Source organism: Lepidochelys kempii, chromosome 1 (genome assembly GCF_965140285.1).
Source record: "Lepidochelys kempii isolate rLepKem1 chromosome 1, rLepKem1.hap1, whole genome shotgun sequence".
Taxonomy (NCBI): Eukaryota; Metazoa; Chordata; order Testudines; family Cheloniidae; genus Lepidochelys; species Lepidochelys kempii.
In genome coordinates this window covers 145,858,274-145,879,369 of record NC_136380.1, presented here as the reverse complement: position 1 = coordinate 145,879,369, position 21,096 = coordinate 145,858,274, and the positions used below count along the sequence as shown (strand labels likewise).

The 21,096-nt window shown below is 38.9% G+C and overlaps 1 protein-coding gene across 3 annotated transcripts in view; it reads right to left on the bottom strand.

Moving 5' to 3' along the window:
- The window catches only part of LOC144930130 (uncharacterized), a 184,093-nt gene that overhangs the window by 137,362 nt on the left and 25,635 nt on the right, over positions 1 to 21,096 (bottom strand). For 2 of the 3 annotated variants that reach the window (XM_078851201.1, XM_078851210.1), the window contains exon 1: positions 11,911 to 12,041. The exons of the other annotated variant lie outside the window; for it this stretch is intronic. In XM_078851201.1, coding sequence (XP_078707327.1) covers positions 11,911 to 11,955 — 45 coding nt within the window. In that variant the 5' untranslated portion in view covers positions 11,956 to 12,041. Of the gene's footprint in view, positions 1 to 11,910; positions 12,042 to 21,096 lie in introns of those variants that run through there. 3 annotated transcript variants of the gene reach the window in all.

Here is a 21,096-nt window from a genome sequence, read left to right as displayed (position 1 = left end):
TGGAGAAATAATGGATTTAAATCAATGGCCTAGCAATCAGGTTTACTAACTAGTTACTGAGTATACCAGGAGCCAGGCATCCAACAGAAGAAATACTACAAATAGAATAGGATAAGGATTTTCGAATGGTTATTTAAATATATAGCATTAGATTAGATTTAAAAAAAAACAGGTTTTGATAGATTTATATAGTAACTTTAGCACTGCTAACTTTGGAAATCTTTACATTGAGATACTTGTAAATTAAATCACACATATGTAAAAACACCTTCATTAGTGTGTAAAATTCATGTAACTAGATAAAAGTTAATTACCATGTAATTACTAGAGCAGTGTGATAACCAATTTTTGGGTTCCTTGGCCAATCTGGAAACAATTTTTTTTAAAAAAGGTTTGTTTGGGGTCAAACAAATCATTTCATTTTCGGGGGCGGAGGGTTGTTTGTATTTTTACATTTTTAAATTTTGTTTTAAAAATCAAATAGAGGAAAATTCCAAAATGAAATGTGTTTCCAAAACTAAAAATCTTTATTTTTTTCAACTGAAACAATTTGCCACAATTGACCCAAATTAGCAAATTGTTTTGGTTGACCCCAATCTGCATTTTTTTCGGTGTAAAAAGGTTTCACACATAAAAATTTACCCAAAGCTAGTAATGATATTACTTATTATTGTTACATAGAAGCAACTAACACTACCTGGCTCCAGGCTGTGGAGCTCCTTTGAGTGGCGCGAATGATGATATTATTTACAAGAGGGCCATACCACTCCTGTGCAGCTCTGCATTTCATTCCTACAAGGTAGGGCAATTTGTGTGTTCCTGTCCCCCATACTAGGCTAACAGCACTCAAGATCAGCCACTCCACTACATACCCAGAGACTCAGGGTCAGATTATTCTACCCTTACTCACCTTGAGTAGTACTATTCCAGGAACAAAGTATTATTGAAATAAATGAGTCTCTCTTATAGTAAACACTCAGCCGTGAGCCAGCTTATTCACTGGCACAGGGAAGTTAGGGGTGTAAAGACATCCCCTCTCTCTCCGCATATGGGCTATTCATATTGTGAGTCACAAGGCCAGAAGAAGAGAAGCCTGTTGCTGCTATCCCTCCTATCATGCAAGAGAGTCTGCATTCCTCAAAGTGCTGGCCAGTGTAGCTGAGCTGACATGAAGAGGGAAATCAAGCTATGTCTGGAAAATGAGTTTATGTATCTTCTTTCCTCCACAGAGCAACTGAGAAGAAGCCTTGAATTGACTCCATTGCTTTGCTCCTGGGGCATCACAGCTATGCACTACTTCTTAATGAAGGCAGACTGGCAACTTGCAATCAAGACCAAGATGAGTAAGGCTGGTAGAATTACGCTCTGATTCACTTTTTATGCTCATAAGGGACTATAAACAAAGCACAGTGTTTGACCCATAGTTACAGCGTTCTATTTGTACACAAATACCAAGGAGTCTCTTTATATTATATTGTTTTTTCTTGTTGTTTCTCATAATATTAAAAGGCTCACAGGTGCCCAAAATGGACCATTCACTCCCAGTATCTGTTCTCTGTACAGGCTAAAAATGCTTTTGGGTTTGGCCTTTGGGCCTGCTAATAAGAATTCAGAAATCCTCAAAATACTTCCTCTCAATATGTTTCAAAAATTTTCAAGGAATTCCCTCCTTGATTAATTTAGAAATGCCTTTGGAGGAATCTCAGAACTTGCATAATCCCTCTGATGGCAGTGTAATTTTTGGGTGAACAGATAAAAATCAAGTTCCTCATAAGAGAGTATGTTCTCAGAGGACTTACTATGTACAAGGAATTTTCATTCCATTCATGTTATTATTTCTATTAGATGTGCAAATGTGTATCCCGGTAATTAGCAATGAAAGTGATGTACAGTAAAAACAATAAAGATTGAAATAAACCACAGCTTTAAATCAAAACTGAATTAAATTAAATTGCATACTGTTTGAGCTTGAAGGTATTCTGAAACAAAACTGATCTGAAGAATATGAAGCACATATCAGCGAAGAAAAGTTTGTTCTCTCTTGCCAGAGAGGGCAGGACAAGAGGCAATGGGTTTAAACTACAACAGAGCAGATTTAGATTCAATCTCAGGAAAAACTTCCTAGCTATCAGAACAGTAGGACAATGGAACAGACTGCTTAGGAAGGTTGTGGAAACTCCTTCACTGGAGGTTTTCAAAAGGAAGCTGGATAGCCACCTGTCTTGGATGGTTTAGACACAACAAATTCTGCATCATGGCAGGAGGTTAGGGTCATCTAGTCTTTCAGTGCCTTGTAATCCTATGATAACTGGGCAGAACATACACTGATTGTATATGCTTATTCATAGGAAGAATTTGGAAAAATGAGGATATAAGTGTGGGGGCTTGAAACAAAGCTCTGAATCTACATCTATCTTATAATCATAGGTTTTTCCAAAATTATTAGACTTCTAGGTACAGTATCTTACCACATTATTAAACATGATCTATACATGGTATAAAAAGGCTGTGAGTTGAACTTTTATCCCATCCTGAACCAACTAAAATGCACATGGAGGAAGAATGCAGAAGGAGCAAAGCCTCTACCTGTTCCCTGCCTACTACCCAGCTGCTATTCCTGGATACCTGAACCCAAGCTCCAGATAGCTCATGCAGTGGCTTAAGGGACAAGCAATACTTTCTGTTGCACCTGCACCCTGAGAACCATGGGACAATTATGCCCCAAATTTGGATCCAAGGTGGAGGGTTCACCTCGAGTAGCTATGTCAAGTTGAAAGCTATCTGGACCTCCTCTTCACTATGATTTTACACTGAGATAGCTAACTCAAGTTAGCCACCTTTGTAAGAAAAACAAACACACACACACTTTTTGATGTGAAGACAGATCAGAGTTAGGGTTCCAAACTTGACCAAATCTTTCAGCTGTTCAGATTTGGGGGTTTGATTTGTTCTCGTCTCTAGTGTTGATATTTTCGTGCAAAGATTTTTACCTCTCTCTTTCCAAGGTAATGATTTGTAAATCAACTTTTTTTCTACCTACTTACATTAAATTACTTCATCTGGAAAAAACAAAAACAAAATTAAATATTAACCCCCCCCCACCCAACCTCCTAAACATTCTCTCTCCTTTTAAGGATTAGTAGTTGCTTTCCTCTGACGTTGTTTTAAAATGGGAAACCACTTTAATGTGGGACTCTGCCAATTTCTGCAATTGCATTAATAGCAGCTGCTCAAAACGGCTGCCTATTGGCCCAGCCAGCCAAGTGTTAGCTTGGCACTGTTTCACTGGAGAGGAATGGAACCAGGTACAGCTTCAGCAAAGTTCTATCCTAAGTCATGATAACATAAGCCAATTATTCAGGTAGAGTTTTGTCTGATGTGATCAAAAAACAAGAAGAGAAGAAAACCTTGACATAGACCTTGGAGAATTAGTTACAAGAAGAACTATTAAACCCAGAGATCCAATTCCTGAGGGCTGGACAGACCTATTATTCCTGCCACGGGGAACTCTGTACCAGTCTGGCCAATCCTATAGATGGTTATGACAGCATGATAGGGGATAACAACAAGGACTAAGATTCAGCTGTATGATTTTTCTGTGACTCCAACACTTCTCTGTGTGGGGGCTACAGAAGCTACTGCAACCTGGGCTCCAAGCCCATACCTATAAAGATAGTCAGTATTTGATACATAATACTTTTCCACAGCAACAATTGTTTTAATAAAGTACACCTAGTTTTCTAGACCATGTGATGCTCAGGTTCCCAGGCTAAAGTGAAGAAACACCACCTGCTGGCTGTGGACATCTTAAATCCTCGTGTGTTAAGTAAAGTGTGCCTCTCCACTTTATAGCTGGGAAAAATTAGTCAGAGGGGGACAGGTTCTAATATCCATACCATGTTAATTAGCACTTTCCACCACAAGTAATCCCCCAAAAAGTTAATGGGATATTTCATAGAATAAAGTACTGTTCCAAGTGAGGAAGGATATCAGAATCAGTCCCAGAGAAATCTTTAAGCACAATAATGAACAAGGGCTGTAAACTGCCTTGTCACAGGAATAGCACCAGCAGGTGTTTTGATTCAGAGGTATGTATCTCAGGCACAATTCCTCTCCTGCACCCCTCCTGATTTGGGAAGGGGTGTGTCAAGTTTCATTCCCCACTCTGAACTCTAGGGTACAGGTGTGGGGACCTACATGAAAGACCCCCTAAGCTTTTTCTTACCAGTTTAGGTTAAAAACTTCCCCAAGGTACAAACTTTGCCTTGTCCTTGAACCGTATGCTGCCACCACCAAGCATTTTAAACAAAGAACAAGTAAAGAGACCACTTGGAGACGTCTTCCCCCAAAATATCCCCCCAAGCCCTACTACCCCTTTCGGAGAGAAGGCTTGATAAGAATCCTCACCAATTTGCATAGGTGAAAAGCATCACACAAACAGACTAACTCTTTGTCCCCCCAACCTCCAGCTTTGAAAGTATCTTGTACTCTCATTGGTCATTTTGGGTCAGGTACCAGCTAGGTTACCTTAGCTTCTTAACCCTTTACAGGTGAAAGGGTTTTTCTTCTGGCCAGGAGGGATTTTATAGCACCGTATACAAAAAGGTAGTTACCCTTCCCTTTATATTTATGACAGGGTGGAACCAAGTTACTTTCACAGAATGCAATTTACTTCTCTCCTCCATGCTGGCTAGCTGTTAGTCAATTCACCCACTCTCCACCTGTCTCTGCTCCCTTCTCACACCTTTCCTTGCAGTCTGGAGCATAGGGGCTGCATTCTGCCCCAGCCTCTAACCACATGTACCTCTGAATTTACTTACATAGGGATATGAACTATGACTTGAATTATGCCTCACACAGGTGAATAAGGAGTTGGGCAGAACGGTATGGGGAGAATAACTCCTGTATTCATGCTGCCTAAACCTGGTGAATACAAATATTGGCTTTTAGAGAAGGTAGGTGGGGTGTAGACAAGGAACAGAAGGATCCATGGCTTCATCCCCAGCTTGCTGGCCACACTGCATAATTATTGCATCAAGTGTTGTAGGCAGAGCGGGTCTAAACCCAGAATTTCCATGTCATTGGAAAACTCATGTTCATTTTAGGCGCTGTCTATGCTAGCACTTTTGTCAGTCAGGGGTGTGAAAAATCACTCCCCCCCGACCAACATAAGTTTGACCAACAAAAGTGCCAGTGTGGACAGTGCTATTTCAGCAGGAGATGCTCTCCCACCCCTTGTTGGGGGTGATTTAATTATTTTGGCAGGAGAGCTCCCTCCTGCAGGCATAGAGCTGTTACACAGGAGACCTTACAGCTATGATGCCATAAAGTCTATAGTGTGAACGTAGCCTTAGTTAAAAATCAGAATGAAAAATATTTTCAATCTTTCCTGGAAACATGGAAATTACAAAAAAAGTTTTGTTTGGAAATTTTCATTTAGAAATTTATTAAACATTTTTATATTATTTCATAACATCTCAGTAGTGGGAGTGCATAATATGTTATGTTTTGTCAATTTACAACATAATAGTCATATAGTCTTGTCATAAATATAAAGGCATGGAAGGTTGTTATGCTGTGGTGTGTTGCAATGCATTACTACTGCTGAGATGTCATGAAATAACCTAAACAATATAAAAGTGAACCAATAAACATCAAAGCAAATTTCATTTCTAAATTAAATGAACCTCCCCCCAATTCTGAAAAAAAAAAGTCTAAAACATTTCAGTGTTGGGAAACTTAGTTTTCCTGAGAATTTTCATTGAAATTGTTACAATCGGGGTGGGGGGGGGAGTTGAATTGAGATGGCCGTTGGTAAAAGGAGAAAAAAACCTGTTTCAGCCACAGTTTTCCAACCAGCTCATTATAAGTTGTTACTGACATATACCAGCAGTAAATTAGTATCCCCCTCTCTTTCTACCCCAGAGAAAAAGGGAGGAAGGAATTTTGACTCAAAGGTATCTGAAAGATACATTAGCAGCTAGTACTACTCATGGTGGTACAGCTTATTCACCAATCCTTTCATAGCCCATTCCTAAAATTAAAATCTAGGTCTTACATTTATTAGCGTTTCTATGGAGCTCATCATCATAATATCTGTGCCAGACCTGAAGAAGAGCTGTGTATAAGCTCTAAAGCTTCTCTCTCTGACCAACAGAAGATGGTCTAATGAAAGATTACCTTACCCATCTTGTCTCTCTAATATCCTGGGACCAACACAGATAAAACACCACTGAATACACTTTCCTTCTGACATTTAGCTGTTTAGCTATTTCAAAGGGAAGAATAACACTAATTCAGCTCTAGGATATTTGCTGCCTTAGGCAAAATAAATAACCTCTCCTCAAAGGCTGTAGTCATTCACACAGTAAATAAACATTTTGCTGGCCTCGAAGACCAAGATGCTCTGGTTACAAGAAGCCTGAGGTGATGAATATCTCAGTAAGTCAAAATGTAACCCCTAGTATTCAAACATAATGCTTAGTCTAAGAAAGAGAAGACATACCACCATTCAGTCACTCATTCTCCAATATATAATCATCATCATAACCAAAATCATACTTATATGTATCTGTCTTTATTTTGTGGAGCACAAAAATGAGATTCAAATGGCCTATAACAAAGATAGAAAACAATTAAGAGACCAGGGTATACCCAAAAGCAACAAAGCTGTGTAATTAAGATTCCCTTGATTCTCTGTGAGCCTAATTTTCAACCAGAAAGTACGTGGACATTCTGATGCCTTAATAGGTGCACAGCCCCACCTTTCCATATAAACATAGGATTGCTGTACATATCTAGCTGCCTAGTTAGGGGTGTGTGTGTGTGTGTGTGTAAAAAGGATTTGCATATAATTTTATAGTTGTAAATGTCAGTAGGCACAAAATCATGTCTGCTTCTAGCTGAAAATGAGGTTCAAGACCCTATAAGGAAATTGTCCATTCTCAGAATCTGGTTTAACGCACACTTTTACACTACCGCTATGAAACAAATTATGTAAATAAAAATCCATTAAAGCCTTAAGATAGAATGTGAAAAATGTTATCAAACTAATGATGCAGAGTTTTTAAAGCATCTCTCTACACTGCCTTCTCCTCCTCCCCGAAATTAAAGACATTTTTATTGCTGTTAATTTATTCTAAATTCTCAGATTCCTATTGATCAATAGACTAGAGTTTGTTGGGAAAGCAACAGAAAAGACTTCTTCCTGCTTTAGAAACTGAATTTTGCGATGAATAATTCTCCAGGGGAAATCTAAGAACCAATAACAGGAGCAGTTTCTGTGAACACATACCTAGTGACTTCCCCTGCTGACAGCTATATTAAAAGTCCTCGCAGAGTCAGGAGATAGATTGGATTCCTAGTGCAATAGCAAGAAGAATTAGTTTTGACGCTTTTATGTACTAAAGCTGCTGAAATACTGCATGGGCACGTGCAAATCCTAATGTGTTAAATTGAAAAACCTAAGGATCTTGGCAGATGATGGGAAGCTTTTAGATGCTCATTACAATTTTTAACAAAAATAAACATGCAAAAAAGTTCATGTTCTATTACTGTATATTCTGACCTTCATGCATGCTTTTGACTTTTTGTTTAGTGACTAGTAAGCATAGTAAATCTGTGAGTTCATATACCAAATAGCACTTAACACTAGAGTAATAAGAAAATGCAAGTGGAAAATATTTAAACCACTGTGGGTCCAGTGGGTATTTTGAGATTTTTGCTAGCAAACATGGATTTCTCACTTCAGAATTTTTTTTTCCTGTGAATTAAGTTATGTGCTATTAAACAAGTGTTATTTTACCGATGCTAAAATCCTACTTTTACTGGTAAAATATGTTTATAACTCCTAAATGCAAGCACCAATCCCTCTGACACATCACCTACACAAACTAAACCATTCTGGACTTTACAAATCCTTTTTGTGAGTTCTCTTATATCGCAAGCCATGTTGGTTCCCATTCCCCTTCCCTCTGCGTTTTCAATTCCTGCAATATATTTTCTTGAAATGTGATGGCCAAAACTGGAATGGTGCCTTTGACCACAGATGACTAAAAACAAAGTCCTACTAAAGTCACATTGGGTCAGGTTAGCAGCTGGTGTGAATTGGTAGTTTCATTTAAGTCAATACAGGATGCAAATTGGCCCAGCTTCACTGATTTCAATTATGTTATGTCAGCTGAGAATTTAGCCCACTGACAATACAGTATTGTCATTGTTGTTTTTATATCCCTTCTCATTCATGTTATTTGTTTTAACAAGTGACATTGCCGTTACCTTATTCATCTATCCTGTCTTTTTCTTTAGAAGGCCCCCAAAGCTCAGAGCCCATTGTCATGGAGTGAAGAGTTTTGATTATGTTCGCCAGCATGCAGCATCTTACAGTGAATATGTTCCTATGGTTAATACACATGCATTTAGATACACAACACATTTCATGCAGCTACCTTTTTTGACCCAAGCGGCTAGCCAAAATTTCAGGATCTTGGAGGATGAGCCAGTTAGGAGGAGAAAGTGATATCAGTATTTCTTTGATGCAATTTAGTTCTTTATAAAGAATGCCTAAAAGTCCTATTTCCTTAAACACACCAGAAATCAAACAGCAGGAGATACTTCCTTTGTTCATTGTTCCAAATCTGCCTTTCCAGCCTTCACTCAGTATCCAAAAAGCTTTTTCTCTTAGCTTTCTCTCAGGGCCACATTACTAGCCTTCTGTTACTGTCTGCTTGGTATTCTCTCACTGCTTCAGCTTGTGCTCTTCCTTGGTTTCACACAAAAGAGATCCATCAATCAAAACTCTAGCCCCTATATTTGACCCCACCCCCCCACGGGGCCATGGGATTCAGGTTTTCCACATGTCTGTCTTTTGGGTGCTACTTCTGTTGTTTCAGGCTTCTTTACATTTATCCTCAGTATAAGGGACTGGCCACGATTGACCCAAAACATGTTTTAAAACAACCAATAACAATACAATCCCATTTATCTGAAACCCTATTATCTGAAACTGCATTACCCAAATCCCTTCCTCGTCCCCCAGCATGAGATACATGTTGCAGACCATACGTATGTCAGTCTGAGGATACACTGGATGGCGCTGGGGAAGTGAAAATGTGAGGCACAGCGAAGGTATTCACATGCATGTATGCCCTCCTAGAGTCTCCCTCATAAAGCAAAAATAAGCTGGGGTCTCCTGTACCCTTCAGCTCTCTATGACGCAGGTGCTCTATGATATGTGACCTTTTGGAAGGAGAGTACCTTTTCTTCTGTGTGGCAGAGCATTGTCAGGGGGTGAAATCACACACACACAGAATCAATACCTCAGGTCTGCATTCCCATGCACTCACCCCCAGATGTATGTATGCCAGTGGATGCAGCCCAGCATGTGTCTGAGCACTGGCAGCCAATAAACATGTCCCTCCTTAACTAGCATGGTCAACTTCGCGCTGTTTCAGGCACTTCATAACAGTGATTTGGAGTCAAGGCACCAGCTAGTTTTGCCAGATGAAGAACTAACTGGTCAAAACCTGGGACTTGTCAAGTGACAAGGAAGTGCAGCACTCATTTTCACAAAAGCCAGTTGTAGATAATGGGTTATCAGTGGAACATGAGTTTCCTGAGGTAACCCACCGAGCTCTTAAAGTCCTCAGTCCTTTTTCATCAACACACTCATGTGAGTCAGGCTTCCCAGCGCTGGCCACAATCAAAATTAAGTGTTGCTCCCATCTTTCAGAGGAAGTTGCAAGTGTACAACCCTCCTGAACTCCCCCATCCTTCTGCAGTGGTCAACTAGTTGTGTAGCCCCCTCTAATTTCCTGGGGAAAACACTGGTGGAAGATGACATACAAACAAGCCCTAATTTGTGATTGGTTTCTGCACTGTTGCATATCTTGACATTGTGCTTCCCTCTAACACACTCTCCCTTCCTTCTCTTGGTGCCTCCCAAACTTTCACTCTTAGTTACATCAGACATTGCATTCATTAGTAAAACTACTAAGAGACAGAGGATTACTGTACATAGCATTAATAGCTACTTTGAGGGACGTGGGTAGAGCTGGTCCAAATTTTTTTGTTAAAACTTTTTTCAACAGAGCATGTCTTTTCCTCCCCTCAAAATCAAAAGATTTCAAAAAGTGTGATTTTGAAAAAAAGCCCATGGAAAACTATTCTCATATTACAATATTTTATTTTTTATTTCAGAATTTCAACTTTTCCATTTTGAGAGAGAGAAGGTAGGTGAGGAAATATCTGTAATAAAAGATATTACCTCACCTTTCTTGTCTCTCTCATATCCTGGGACCAACCCAGCTCCAAAAATAAATTCACTTTGTTGTTTCTTTCATTTATATATTATTTTTACATTATTTCAGTACTTACGTGAACTACTACTACTGACATGTCATAATATGACAGTGAAATAGTGGTAATTTTATTTACCTTATTACACATTTTATCTTCTGTTTAGATCAAAGTATCTCTGGTTTGTGTTGTAATAAAACAGTTTGACATTTAGTGCACATTATGTATTATAATTACTGATGAAAGGTGTTGAAATAATGTAAAAATATAAAAATGGAGAAACCTAAAAAAATAAAATTTGAAATGAAAAATTGATATTCCAAAACAAAAATTTGAAATTACAAAATAATGAAAGTTGGAAATCTGTAATATAATTCTTCAATGAAAGTTTCAATGAAACTGAAGTATCTCAGAATTTTCAGTTTGTGGGAACTTTTGAAAATATTTGGTTCTGTTTCACTAATTTGCCAGATCTCCAGAAATAACTAACTGACAGAAATATATAAATAATTCAATGTTATGCCTTTGGAAAGGTCCAGAGGATATAGCAAAGAACAGAGTCAGGAAAACTGGATTTTATTCCTGGTTCAGCATTTGATGAGCTGTGTGACTTGTGGTAAATTATGGACCTTACACCCTTTGTGTCTCATGTTCCCCATCTGTAAAATGGGAATAATAATGCTCATTCACCTGTGTAAAGTAATTTGAGATCTGTGGATGAGAAGTTATATAAATGCTAAGTATTATTACTGCCATCTAAACTAGGCAAATGTGCAAAGTTTGTTGCCAGATATATATTATATGCCATCTGACTTTGGTATTTTGCTCACAGACACAAACATGGCCAAGAAAAATGAAAGCCTATATGAAGAATGAAATAATCCATGCATCTTGCTGGAAGTAATTTTAGGATGATAGGTAAGAGAAAATTATTTCCCCCGCTTTCAGCAAAATACGCCATACTTGACATCTATGACAGTTGCCTCATAAGCTTTGAAAGAAGTTGTGCTACTGTTAATATTGGCTGGATGTTATGCTGTAAATCTGACACCATCACAAACTGAGTTACTAACAACATTAGACCCGTGGTAGCACATTGCTCAGTTTCCATAATAGGCAATGCTGATCTCATCTTAAGTATTCCCCTAGGAAACAGTACAAAATTCATGCAAATTTCAGGTACTGCATTTTGTTCTTGTCATAAATTTATATGCAAGAAACTATACAATACAAAAGATTAAGCAAGGCATTGCAATAATGAGTAACTATTTGTCTATTAAACATTATGTTTACATTTTCATCATTTTTATTTAAGCTGTTGAATCTATAGTTAGCTCTTAAAATAAGCAACTGTCTGAAATGTAATTTGAATCTGAACAAACAGCTGGCGTTTTCCATTTTTTTTCCCCAAGGAAAGGATGCACTGCTGTCTTTCACTGACTTGGATGTACTGCCTCTGTCTGATCTGAAGTCCACTCTCAAGATCCATTGAGAGCAATGGGAGATTTATTTAAGTAAACACTGCAGGCTCATGTCCTCATTTTCTTGATGAATATTAGTCCTATGGGAAGCCAAAATAACGTAGCTGAAGTCGACTTACTTAGATCTACTTACCACGGTGTCTTCACTGTGGTAGGTTGACTGCTGATGCTCCCTCATTGAATCCGCCTATACTTTTCACTCTGGTGGAGTACTGGAGTCAACGGTAGAGCGCTCTTCACTAGACGCGATAAATTGACCCCCGCTGGATTGATCGCTCCGGAGGTAAGTGTAGACATGCCCAAAGACAACCTCTAGGCTATTATCTTATAAAACTTCTGTACAAAATAACATAGTCTTATAGGTTCAGCTTCTGAGACTTATCCCACCTGTGGCAGTCACAAGTCATTTACCTGGCAGACAAAGTTCTTGCCTCCTAGGATCCAGTGTGGTTAAAAACACCCCTGTTTCCTTCCACTACATAGCTTTTATCAAAAAGAAAATTGCCATATGACTGTTCTGACCGCAGAGCTCACAGGTGCAAAAGATGATCAGACATCTGTTGGGAAAACAACATAGCAGGACACAGATTATCCAACAAGTTCTTGGAATGTATTGGAGACAATTTATTATTTCAGAAGGTGGAGAAAGCTACTGGGGAGAACCTGTTCTATATTTGATTTTGACAAATAGGGAGGAACTGGTTGAGAATTTGAAAGTGGAAGGCAACTTGGGTGAAAGTGATCATTAAATGGTAGATTTCAGAGTAGCAGCCATGTTAGTCTGTATTTGCAAAAAGAAAAGGAGGACTTGTGGCACCTTAGAGACGAACAAATTTATTTGAGCATAAGCTTTCGTGAGCTACAGTTCACTTCATTGGATGCATTCAGTGCAAAATACAGTGGGGAGATTTGTATACACAGAGAACATGAAACAATGGGTGTTACCATACACGCTGTAAGGAGAGTGATCACTTAAGATGAGCTATTACCAGCAGGAGAGCGGGGAGGTGGGGAGGGAGGGCAGGAGGAGGGACATCTGATTTGTGTCCATTTATTCTTTTACGTAGAGACTTTCCAGTTTGACCAATGTACATGGCAGAGGGGCATTGCTGGCACATGATGGTATATATCACATTGGTAGATGTGCAGGTGAATGAGCCTCTGATAGTGTGGTTGATGTGATTAGGCCCTATGATGGTATCCCCTGTATAGATATGTGGACACAGTTGGCAACGGGCTTTGTTGCAAGGATAGGTTCCTGGGTTAGTGGTTATGTAGTGTGGTGTGTGGTTGCTGGTGAGTATTTGCTTCAGGCTGGGGAGCTGTCTGTAAGCAATGACTGGCCCGTCTCCCAAGATGTGTGAGAGTGATGGGTCATCCTTCAGGATAGATTGTAGTTCCTTGATGATGCGTTGGAGAGATTTTAGTTGGGGGCTGAAGGTGATGGCTAGGGGTGTTCTGTTATTCTCTTTGTTAGGACTGTCCTGTAGTAGGTGACTTCTGGGTACTGTTCGGCTCTGTCAATCTGTTTCTTCACTTCAGCAGTGAAGTGGTAAAACTGGACAGTCTCTACGTAAAAGAATAAATGGACACAAATCAGACGTCAAGAATTATAACATTCAAAAACCAATTGGAGAACACTTCAATCTCCCTGGTCACTCGATCACAGACCTAAAAGTGGCAATTCTTCAACAAAAAAACTTCAAAAACAGACTCCAACGAGAGACTGCTGAATTGGAATTAATTTGCAAACTGGATATAATTAACTTAGGCTTGAATAGAGACTGGTAGTGGATGGGTCATTACACAAAGTAAAACTATTTCCCCATGTTTATTCCCCCCCCCACCCCACACTGTTCCTCAGTCGTTCTTGTCAACTGTGGAAATGGCCCACCTTGATTATCACTACAAAAGGTTTTCTCTCCCCTTCCCCCGCTCTCCTGCTGGTAATAGCGCATCTTAAGTGATCACTCTCCTTACAGTGTGTATGGTAACACCCATTGTTTCATGTTCTCTGTGTATATAAATCCCCACTGTATTTTCTACTGAATGCATCCAATGAAGTGAGCTGTAGCTCACGAAAGCTTATGCTCAAATAAATTTGTTAGTCATTAAATGGTAAGAGTTCATGATTCTAAGGAATGGTAGGAGGGACAACAGCAAAATAAAGACAATGGAGTTCAAGAAGGCAGACTTTAGCAAACAGAGTTGGTAGGTAAGATCCCATGGGAAGCAAGTCTAAGGGGAAAAGCAGTTGAAGACAGATGGCAGTTTTTCAAAGAGACATTATTGAGGGCACAAGAACAAACTATCCCACTGCGTAGGAAAGATAGGAAGTTTGGGAAGAGACCACGCTGGCTTAACTAGGAGATCTTCAATGATCTAAAACTCAAAAAAATAATCCTACAAAAAGTGGAAACTCGATCAAAATTACAAAGAATGAATATAAACAAATAACACAAGTAAGTAGGGACAAAATTAGAAAGGCCAAGGCACAAAATGAGATCAAACTAGCTAGAGACATAAAGGGTAACAAGAAAATATTCTACAAATACATTAGAAGCAAGAAGACAACCAAAGATAGGGCAGGCCCGTTAATTAACGATGGGGGGAAAACAATTACAAAAAAATGTGGAAATTGCAGAGGTGCTTCATGACTTCTTTGTTTTGGTAGTGAATGGATGTCTAACATAGTGACTGCCAGTGAAAATGAGGTAGGATCAGAGGCTAAAATAGGGAAAGAACAAATTAAAAATTACTTAGACGAATTAGATGTCTTCAAGTCACCAGGGCCTGATGAAATCCATCCTAGAATACCAAGGAACTGACTCTTTGAAAAGTCATGGAAGATGGGAGAGATTCCAAAATACTGGAAAAGGGCAAATATAGCACCAATCTATAAAAAGGGAAATAAGGACAACCCAGGGAAGTACAGACTAGTCAGTGAAATCATCCTGCATTACTCATCTCTGGGTGGGAGTTTCCCCTTCTCCCTTGTCCTGTAAACTGGTTTCTATCGACTGTATTGAGAATTGAAGCATTTTCTCTGGACATATTGCTTTTTAGTGGGTATGAAATGACCATTCTCTCCCTAAAAGTGTAGCCATTTTTATGGACGAATCTCAACAATGATCAGGAGTTCTGTCCCAATCACGTGAGAGAGTTATGTAACACACATGTACAGATCTTAGTCTTAACATGAGAAATAAAATGTTTAGCATATGAGTATTGCAGTCATCTGGTTACCAGCATTTAGGAAAGTCCAAACACTACATATTTTACTGCAAATTTTAACAACTTAATTTTCATAACATTCCACCAGCATTAAGCCTGACAGACTTTCAGTTGATACGTAGTCTAAGATTTGGCCTAAGTCTCCAGCTTCACACAAAGTACCTTTGAAAAGCAGTCAGCTCCTGGGGTGTGAGATTATGCATTAAATAGCTCTATGTAAAATAAATTTTAGAGTATAATTTGGTTATATCCTGTGTCATAGTCATGGAGGCATTGGTTTATAATTGATGAAACAGTCTAATTCCACTTTCAAAGTAGGGATTTTGGGGCATTGCACTATGTGGGAGTACAAGAGACATTTTTCCAGTATATCAGTGTTCTAGTGTTGTATTTTTTTAATTATATAGGTGTATGAGAGACTAGAGGAAACTTAAAGAGCCAGAATTCTTCAACAGTGTAACTCCATGAGCAGAGTTAGGACAGCAATTCATTGAATATCCTGAACAAACATGTCAGCTAAGAAGGCCTGTTCTCCTGCCTCTTCTCATTAAAATAAGCTGAGGTAAAGATTATTTTATCCAAAGCAATACCAGTTCTTTGCTGCTTCCCATACAGGTTTTTAATCTGGAAATCTGTGGGACCAGAAGGGAGGGTGATATGCTGTGATATGCTCTATTCACTCTTGCCCCTAGCTTTCCATTCTTCACCTCTTCTCCCCACAGCACAGCCTCCTTCCAGGGTCCATCAGGGAGGACTGATGCTGTGAAGGAAATTTGAGCATAAGCTTTCATGAGCTGTGCTTTGGAGGGTCCTGTCCCTGAGTGGGACAGTTCAACCACATGAAAGGTAAAGGGCATTTGGCAGGTTCCAGTGGGGACTCCCTTGCCACATTCTAAGCACAATAACTGGGTTTCATGAGCTTCTTTCTGTAAAGGTTTGTGTTGCAGAATTTATTTATTAGTAGTACAGAAACAATATTTAATAAGGAAATTTAATTACTAGAATATTGCTTTGCTTTTTTGTGGAAAAAGAGACAGACTGTTCCTTGCTTTCAAATGTGTTGAAAATGCTGCTTTTAAATCTTTCTCTCTCTTGAAGCCTTTACAGCAAGTGTCTTCTCAGAGACAGTTTTACTGTTCTGTGAGAAAGGTGGCACACGTTTCCAAAATAGATACGTGCTTTATGGCAGGTTTGTAGAACTAATCACTGCACCAAACAGGATGTGCAACAGCACCAGAATGTGCTTTAAAACTTCCAGAAGCTCACACGTAAGCCATGTCTGCATTTTAGGTGCTACAACAATACAGCACAGCACTGAAGCTGAGTCACTGTAGTGCCATACTGTAGACACTTCCTACACCAGCAGAAAGGATTTTTCCAGCACTCTAATTAATCCACCTTTCTGAGCAGCGGTAACTTAGGTCAGTGGAAGAATTCTTCTGTCATCCTAGCCTCTTCTCTTCTTCCTTATTACCATTTTAGTCTCTGTTTGTGTTAATAAACTTATTTTATTACAAAATCATCTCAGCTCTGTGTGCTAAAGGGTAAAATCCTCAGCCAAAATGTCAGGCTGATGTGTGTATTCTGTGAGTTTGGAGGCAGAGAACTTGATAGCTTCTGTGAGGGCCTGGTCTGAGGGACACTCCAGGGAGACAGTTTTGGAGAGACTCAGGACTGGAAGGACGGTTGATGTCACCCTGCAAGAAGTAATCAGTCTCGTGGAAGCCAGAGTGAAGCTACTGTGTGCTGCAAAAAGCTGGCTGCTGGTGTCAGGGCTCTGGGATTTGTCTCCCCTTAAAACACTACAGTGGCACAGCTGGGCTGCTGCAACTGCGGTGCTGTAGCGTTTCACTTGTTCATTTGCTTTAAATAGTGCTTGTTTAGCTGTGTGTGTGATTTTTTTGCAAAATTCACATCACAAAATATTTAAAAATGGAAGATATTTATTGTTAGACAACCCATTAGCCCTTACTGTCACACATTTAGATTTGGGATTATAGACTCAATATTAATCTATAATAAATAGAGCTGGAGAAGAAATGCATGTCTCATCCCAGGTGTGCCCCCTAAGGCTATGCTGGGGGGCTTTCCCCCAATTCATAGTCCTAATCATGGGAGCAGAAACTTGATCCTGAGTCTCCCACATACTGGCTAAGTATCCTAACCGCTGGTCGATAGAGTCAGTCTCTCTTGTTCTCTGGCCCAATATTTAAATTATTTATACAAAGAGGAGTGGCTCCAACAATAGGAATTGAAAGAGACCCATCCTCAACCTGAGAAACCTTTCCTGATGAAAGTTTTGTTAACCCTGGTACAAGCCTGTGAGTTATTTGGTTTCTCCAAATCAACATTTTCTGACAAAATACATTGTTGTCAAAAAATTGCCAACCAGCTCTAATGAAAAGTACAATTTTGGCTTCAACCAGTTTTGTCAAGAGGAAGAGGATGGGAGGATTATAACAGAAGCCAAAAGCATTTGTCAAAGAGCGAAATAGCAATGAGAGTTTTCAATTATAGCAGTAGAAATGAGGGCACACAAACAGAAGGCAATAAAACAGCAAGAAATGTGTTGATTTGGTACAAGGATGCTTCCATTATGCATATGAGTGACGTAGAAGGGGTAATTTGTCTTAATTGTAAAGTAGCACAATTGATAATAGTTATTTTAAATACAGTAGGCCAGCTGAGCAATAATGACTACAAAAGTAGAATAAAAGAGGGGTAAGTTAGATTGTGTGATCTCAGCAAAACAATTTCTGGCAGCATGTATGACACAGGTTAACAATGAAAGCAATGGAGAGAAATGACAGGGAAAAGAGAAAGTGTTCAAAGAAACAAAGTCTGTCTCAATCCAGCAAGTGAAAGCATCCATATGGGTAAAAGCGAAGATGTAAAAGTTGATTGAAACAGCTGCACGATGATTAATTGTATAAAAGTAAAGAAATATTAGGGAAAAAAAATCACAAACAGCAACAATTCAGAGTCTCTTATTAAGGCCCCCAATTCTGATGGGTGCTGATCACCAAGTGCAAGCACCTCAGTGTTTTCTTCTTTCACTGTAGGACCAGGCGCAAACAGAAGCGGTGGTGAAAGGGAAATCCTGAGTGATCTCCCCCCCCGCACACACACACCATTGCTACTTTGGTTGACCTGTTCCGTGGTCTCAGTCCCAGAGTATCTGCTTGTCACACTGGTTAGAGCCATTTGGGAATTTTTCCCATTGAAAAATGTTGATTCGTCAGAACAAAAACATTTTATGGGAAAGGGTCAGTTTCAGTTCATTTCTCAACTTGAAAAAAAAGTTATGAAATCGTCAATGTCCCATTTTGACACTTTTTAAACAAAAACAAACTCCACTTTCCTGGTTCAAAATGACATTTTACCCCCAAAAATGTGGATTAATTATCATTTCAAAAAGTTTTAAAAGTTGAAATAAAAAAAAAGGTTTAGACTGATAAAAGCCCAAATTCTTTTTGATTTGTCAGCTATTGAAGATTTTCTAGACTGATTTTTCATCTTAACTCAAAGGATTTTTTTTCCCAAAATCTCAAATACTTCCTACGTGGGAAAACTGTTTCCCACCAGCTCTAATACTGGGCTCCAGGCCAGCACATTACTTAAGCTGTGGCCTTCTCCCTCAATATTGCTCTAACACTTGGTGTAATAAGCAGTGCCTCAGGAAACAAGGCTTGTCCAGTGAGGGTTTTTGTGATGATAGCATGTGGCAAGTGCCATCCTTCCTGAAGTTCTGCCATGAGAGTCACAGGAGGACCACACACTTACTAGAATCCTGCATATGGATGCAAGCCTTCGACAAGTATTAAAATATTACTTTCTTTGAAAATAATAGGCCACATGCTCAGCTGTTGTAAATTGGTATATCTCCTCTAACTTCAGTGGAGCTATTCTCATTTGCACCAGCTGAGGATCTGGCTCATATCAATTCAGTAACACAAAAATACTTTAACAATCATATTCCCCAATATGTTAATGCTTAGGACTAAATACTAGCTTGTAGCAAGTGGGTGAAACTCCCTCAAGGTCAATGGAGTTTCACCCATTTACTCATAGTTTAATTTGTCCACTTAAGTCTGCATTCCATGGTATAGAAATGAAAGTTTTGAACTAAAGGTGATAAATTGTTTGTTTTAATTAAGATTAAATTATGACATTTTCTTACAAAACAATTAATAAAGCAAACAAAAGAAATCATGATAATGACAGTGATTCTAATTATTTGTTTCATATTGTGGCACAATCAGTTGAAAGCATATACATAAAGACAGTATTCAGTAAAATGTTCATTAATGTATGAGTATCTGTCTCTGCATGTTGATATCCCAGTACTTAGGCCTGTCTCTAGCTCGGTTAGTGAGAATAACTTCAGCAAATCTCATTTGCATCTAAGTCTATTTTTTTCTCATATGTATCTAGGGAAATATTCTTAAAACAAACTTCAGTATCTTTTTAATGAGTTACTGAAAAGGGAATCTGCATTTTTGCTTCAACTTTCAGCATATCTTCAGAGCTCACTTGTTCATTTAGCTTTAGAGAACCTAGCAGCACAACTTTTGAAACTCTTAAAAGTTAAGAATAATTGCCAGATGCTCCTGATGGCTAATTATCACCACCTTAAACATTCCAGTCCTCATCTCACCTTTCTCCCGCTGTGAAAAATTTCCCAAGACAGTTTCATTGAGTAGAACGTGGGCTGCTGCTTGAATAAGCTAAGTGGAGAGTATGTTACAGTGATGATTTCAACATACTCTTGACTTAGAAGGATTATCTTAATTCTGGTTTGCTTATAAAGATGCTGTCAAGGTTCTTTCCCCACTCTGAACTCTAGGGTACAGATGTGGAGACCTGCATGAAAGATTCCCTAAGCTTATTCTTACCAGCTTAGGTTAAAAACTTCCTCAAGGTACAAAGTTTGCCTTGGCCTTGAACCCTATGCTGCCACCACCAAGCGTGTTAAACAAAGAACAGGGAAAGAGCCCACTTGGAGATGTCTTCCCCCAAAATATCTCCCCAAGCCCTACACCCCGTCTCCTGGGGAAGGCTTGATAAGAATCCTCACTAATTTGCATAGGTGAACACAGACCCAAACCCTTCGATCTTAAGAACAATGAAAAATCAATCAGGTTCTTCAAAGAAGAATTTTAATCAAAGAAAAAGTAAAAGAATCACCTCTGTAAAATCAGGATGGTAAATACCTTACAGGGTAATCAGATTCAAAACATAGAAAATCCCTCTAGGCAGAACCTTAAGTTACAAAAAGACACAAAAACAGGAATATACATTTCCTCCAGCACAGCTTATTTTACCAGCCATTAAACAAAAGGAAATCAATGCATTTCTAGCTAGATTATTTACTAATTTAACAGGAGTTGTAAGTCTGCATTCCTGATCTGTTCCCGGCAAAAGCACCACATAGACAGACAAAATCCTTTGTCCCCCCTCCAAATTTGAAAGAATCTTATCCCCTCATTGGCCCTTTTGGGTCAGGTGCCAGCGAGGTTATCTTAGCTTCTTAACCCTTTACAGGTGAAAGGGTTTTTCCTCTGGCCAGGCTGGATTTTATAGCACTGTATACAGAAAGGTGGTTACCCTTCCCTTTATATTTATGACAAATGTCCAAAATATTTACCTCAGTCACTTAAAAACAAATAAATCACAAACAAAAAGGTAATGTGCTAAAATTAAGGGATGTATATGGATTCTTTTCTCATGTTCTTGGGTAACTGTGCATCATTTTGATGGCTCAAAAATGTTCAACTCTACAAAATAATGTACTGCATGTGTCCTACAACTTCCAATATTGTTTTAGGCTGCTAGCAATAACAGCTCTTAAACAATAGCTCTTGCCATTGAAAGACCAAACAAACATTCTCAAGTGATGAGGGACAGGAGTAACTAAAAATCACAGTTCCAGCAGTTAATAAAAGAGCTGGGGAACATGATGATGATTAAAATGGCTGTGCAAGAAACCAAAGGTAGTGTTTAAATTTATTTGTTCTCTGAACTCTTTTGGCAGAGTGAGTGGGTGGGCCTTGTAATGGAAAGGAAAGGTGAGTTAAATACCACA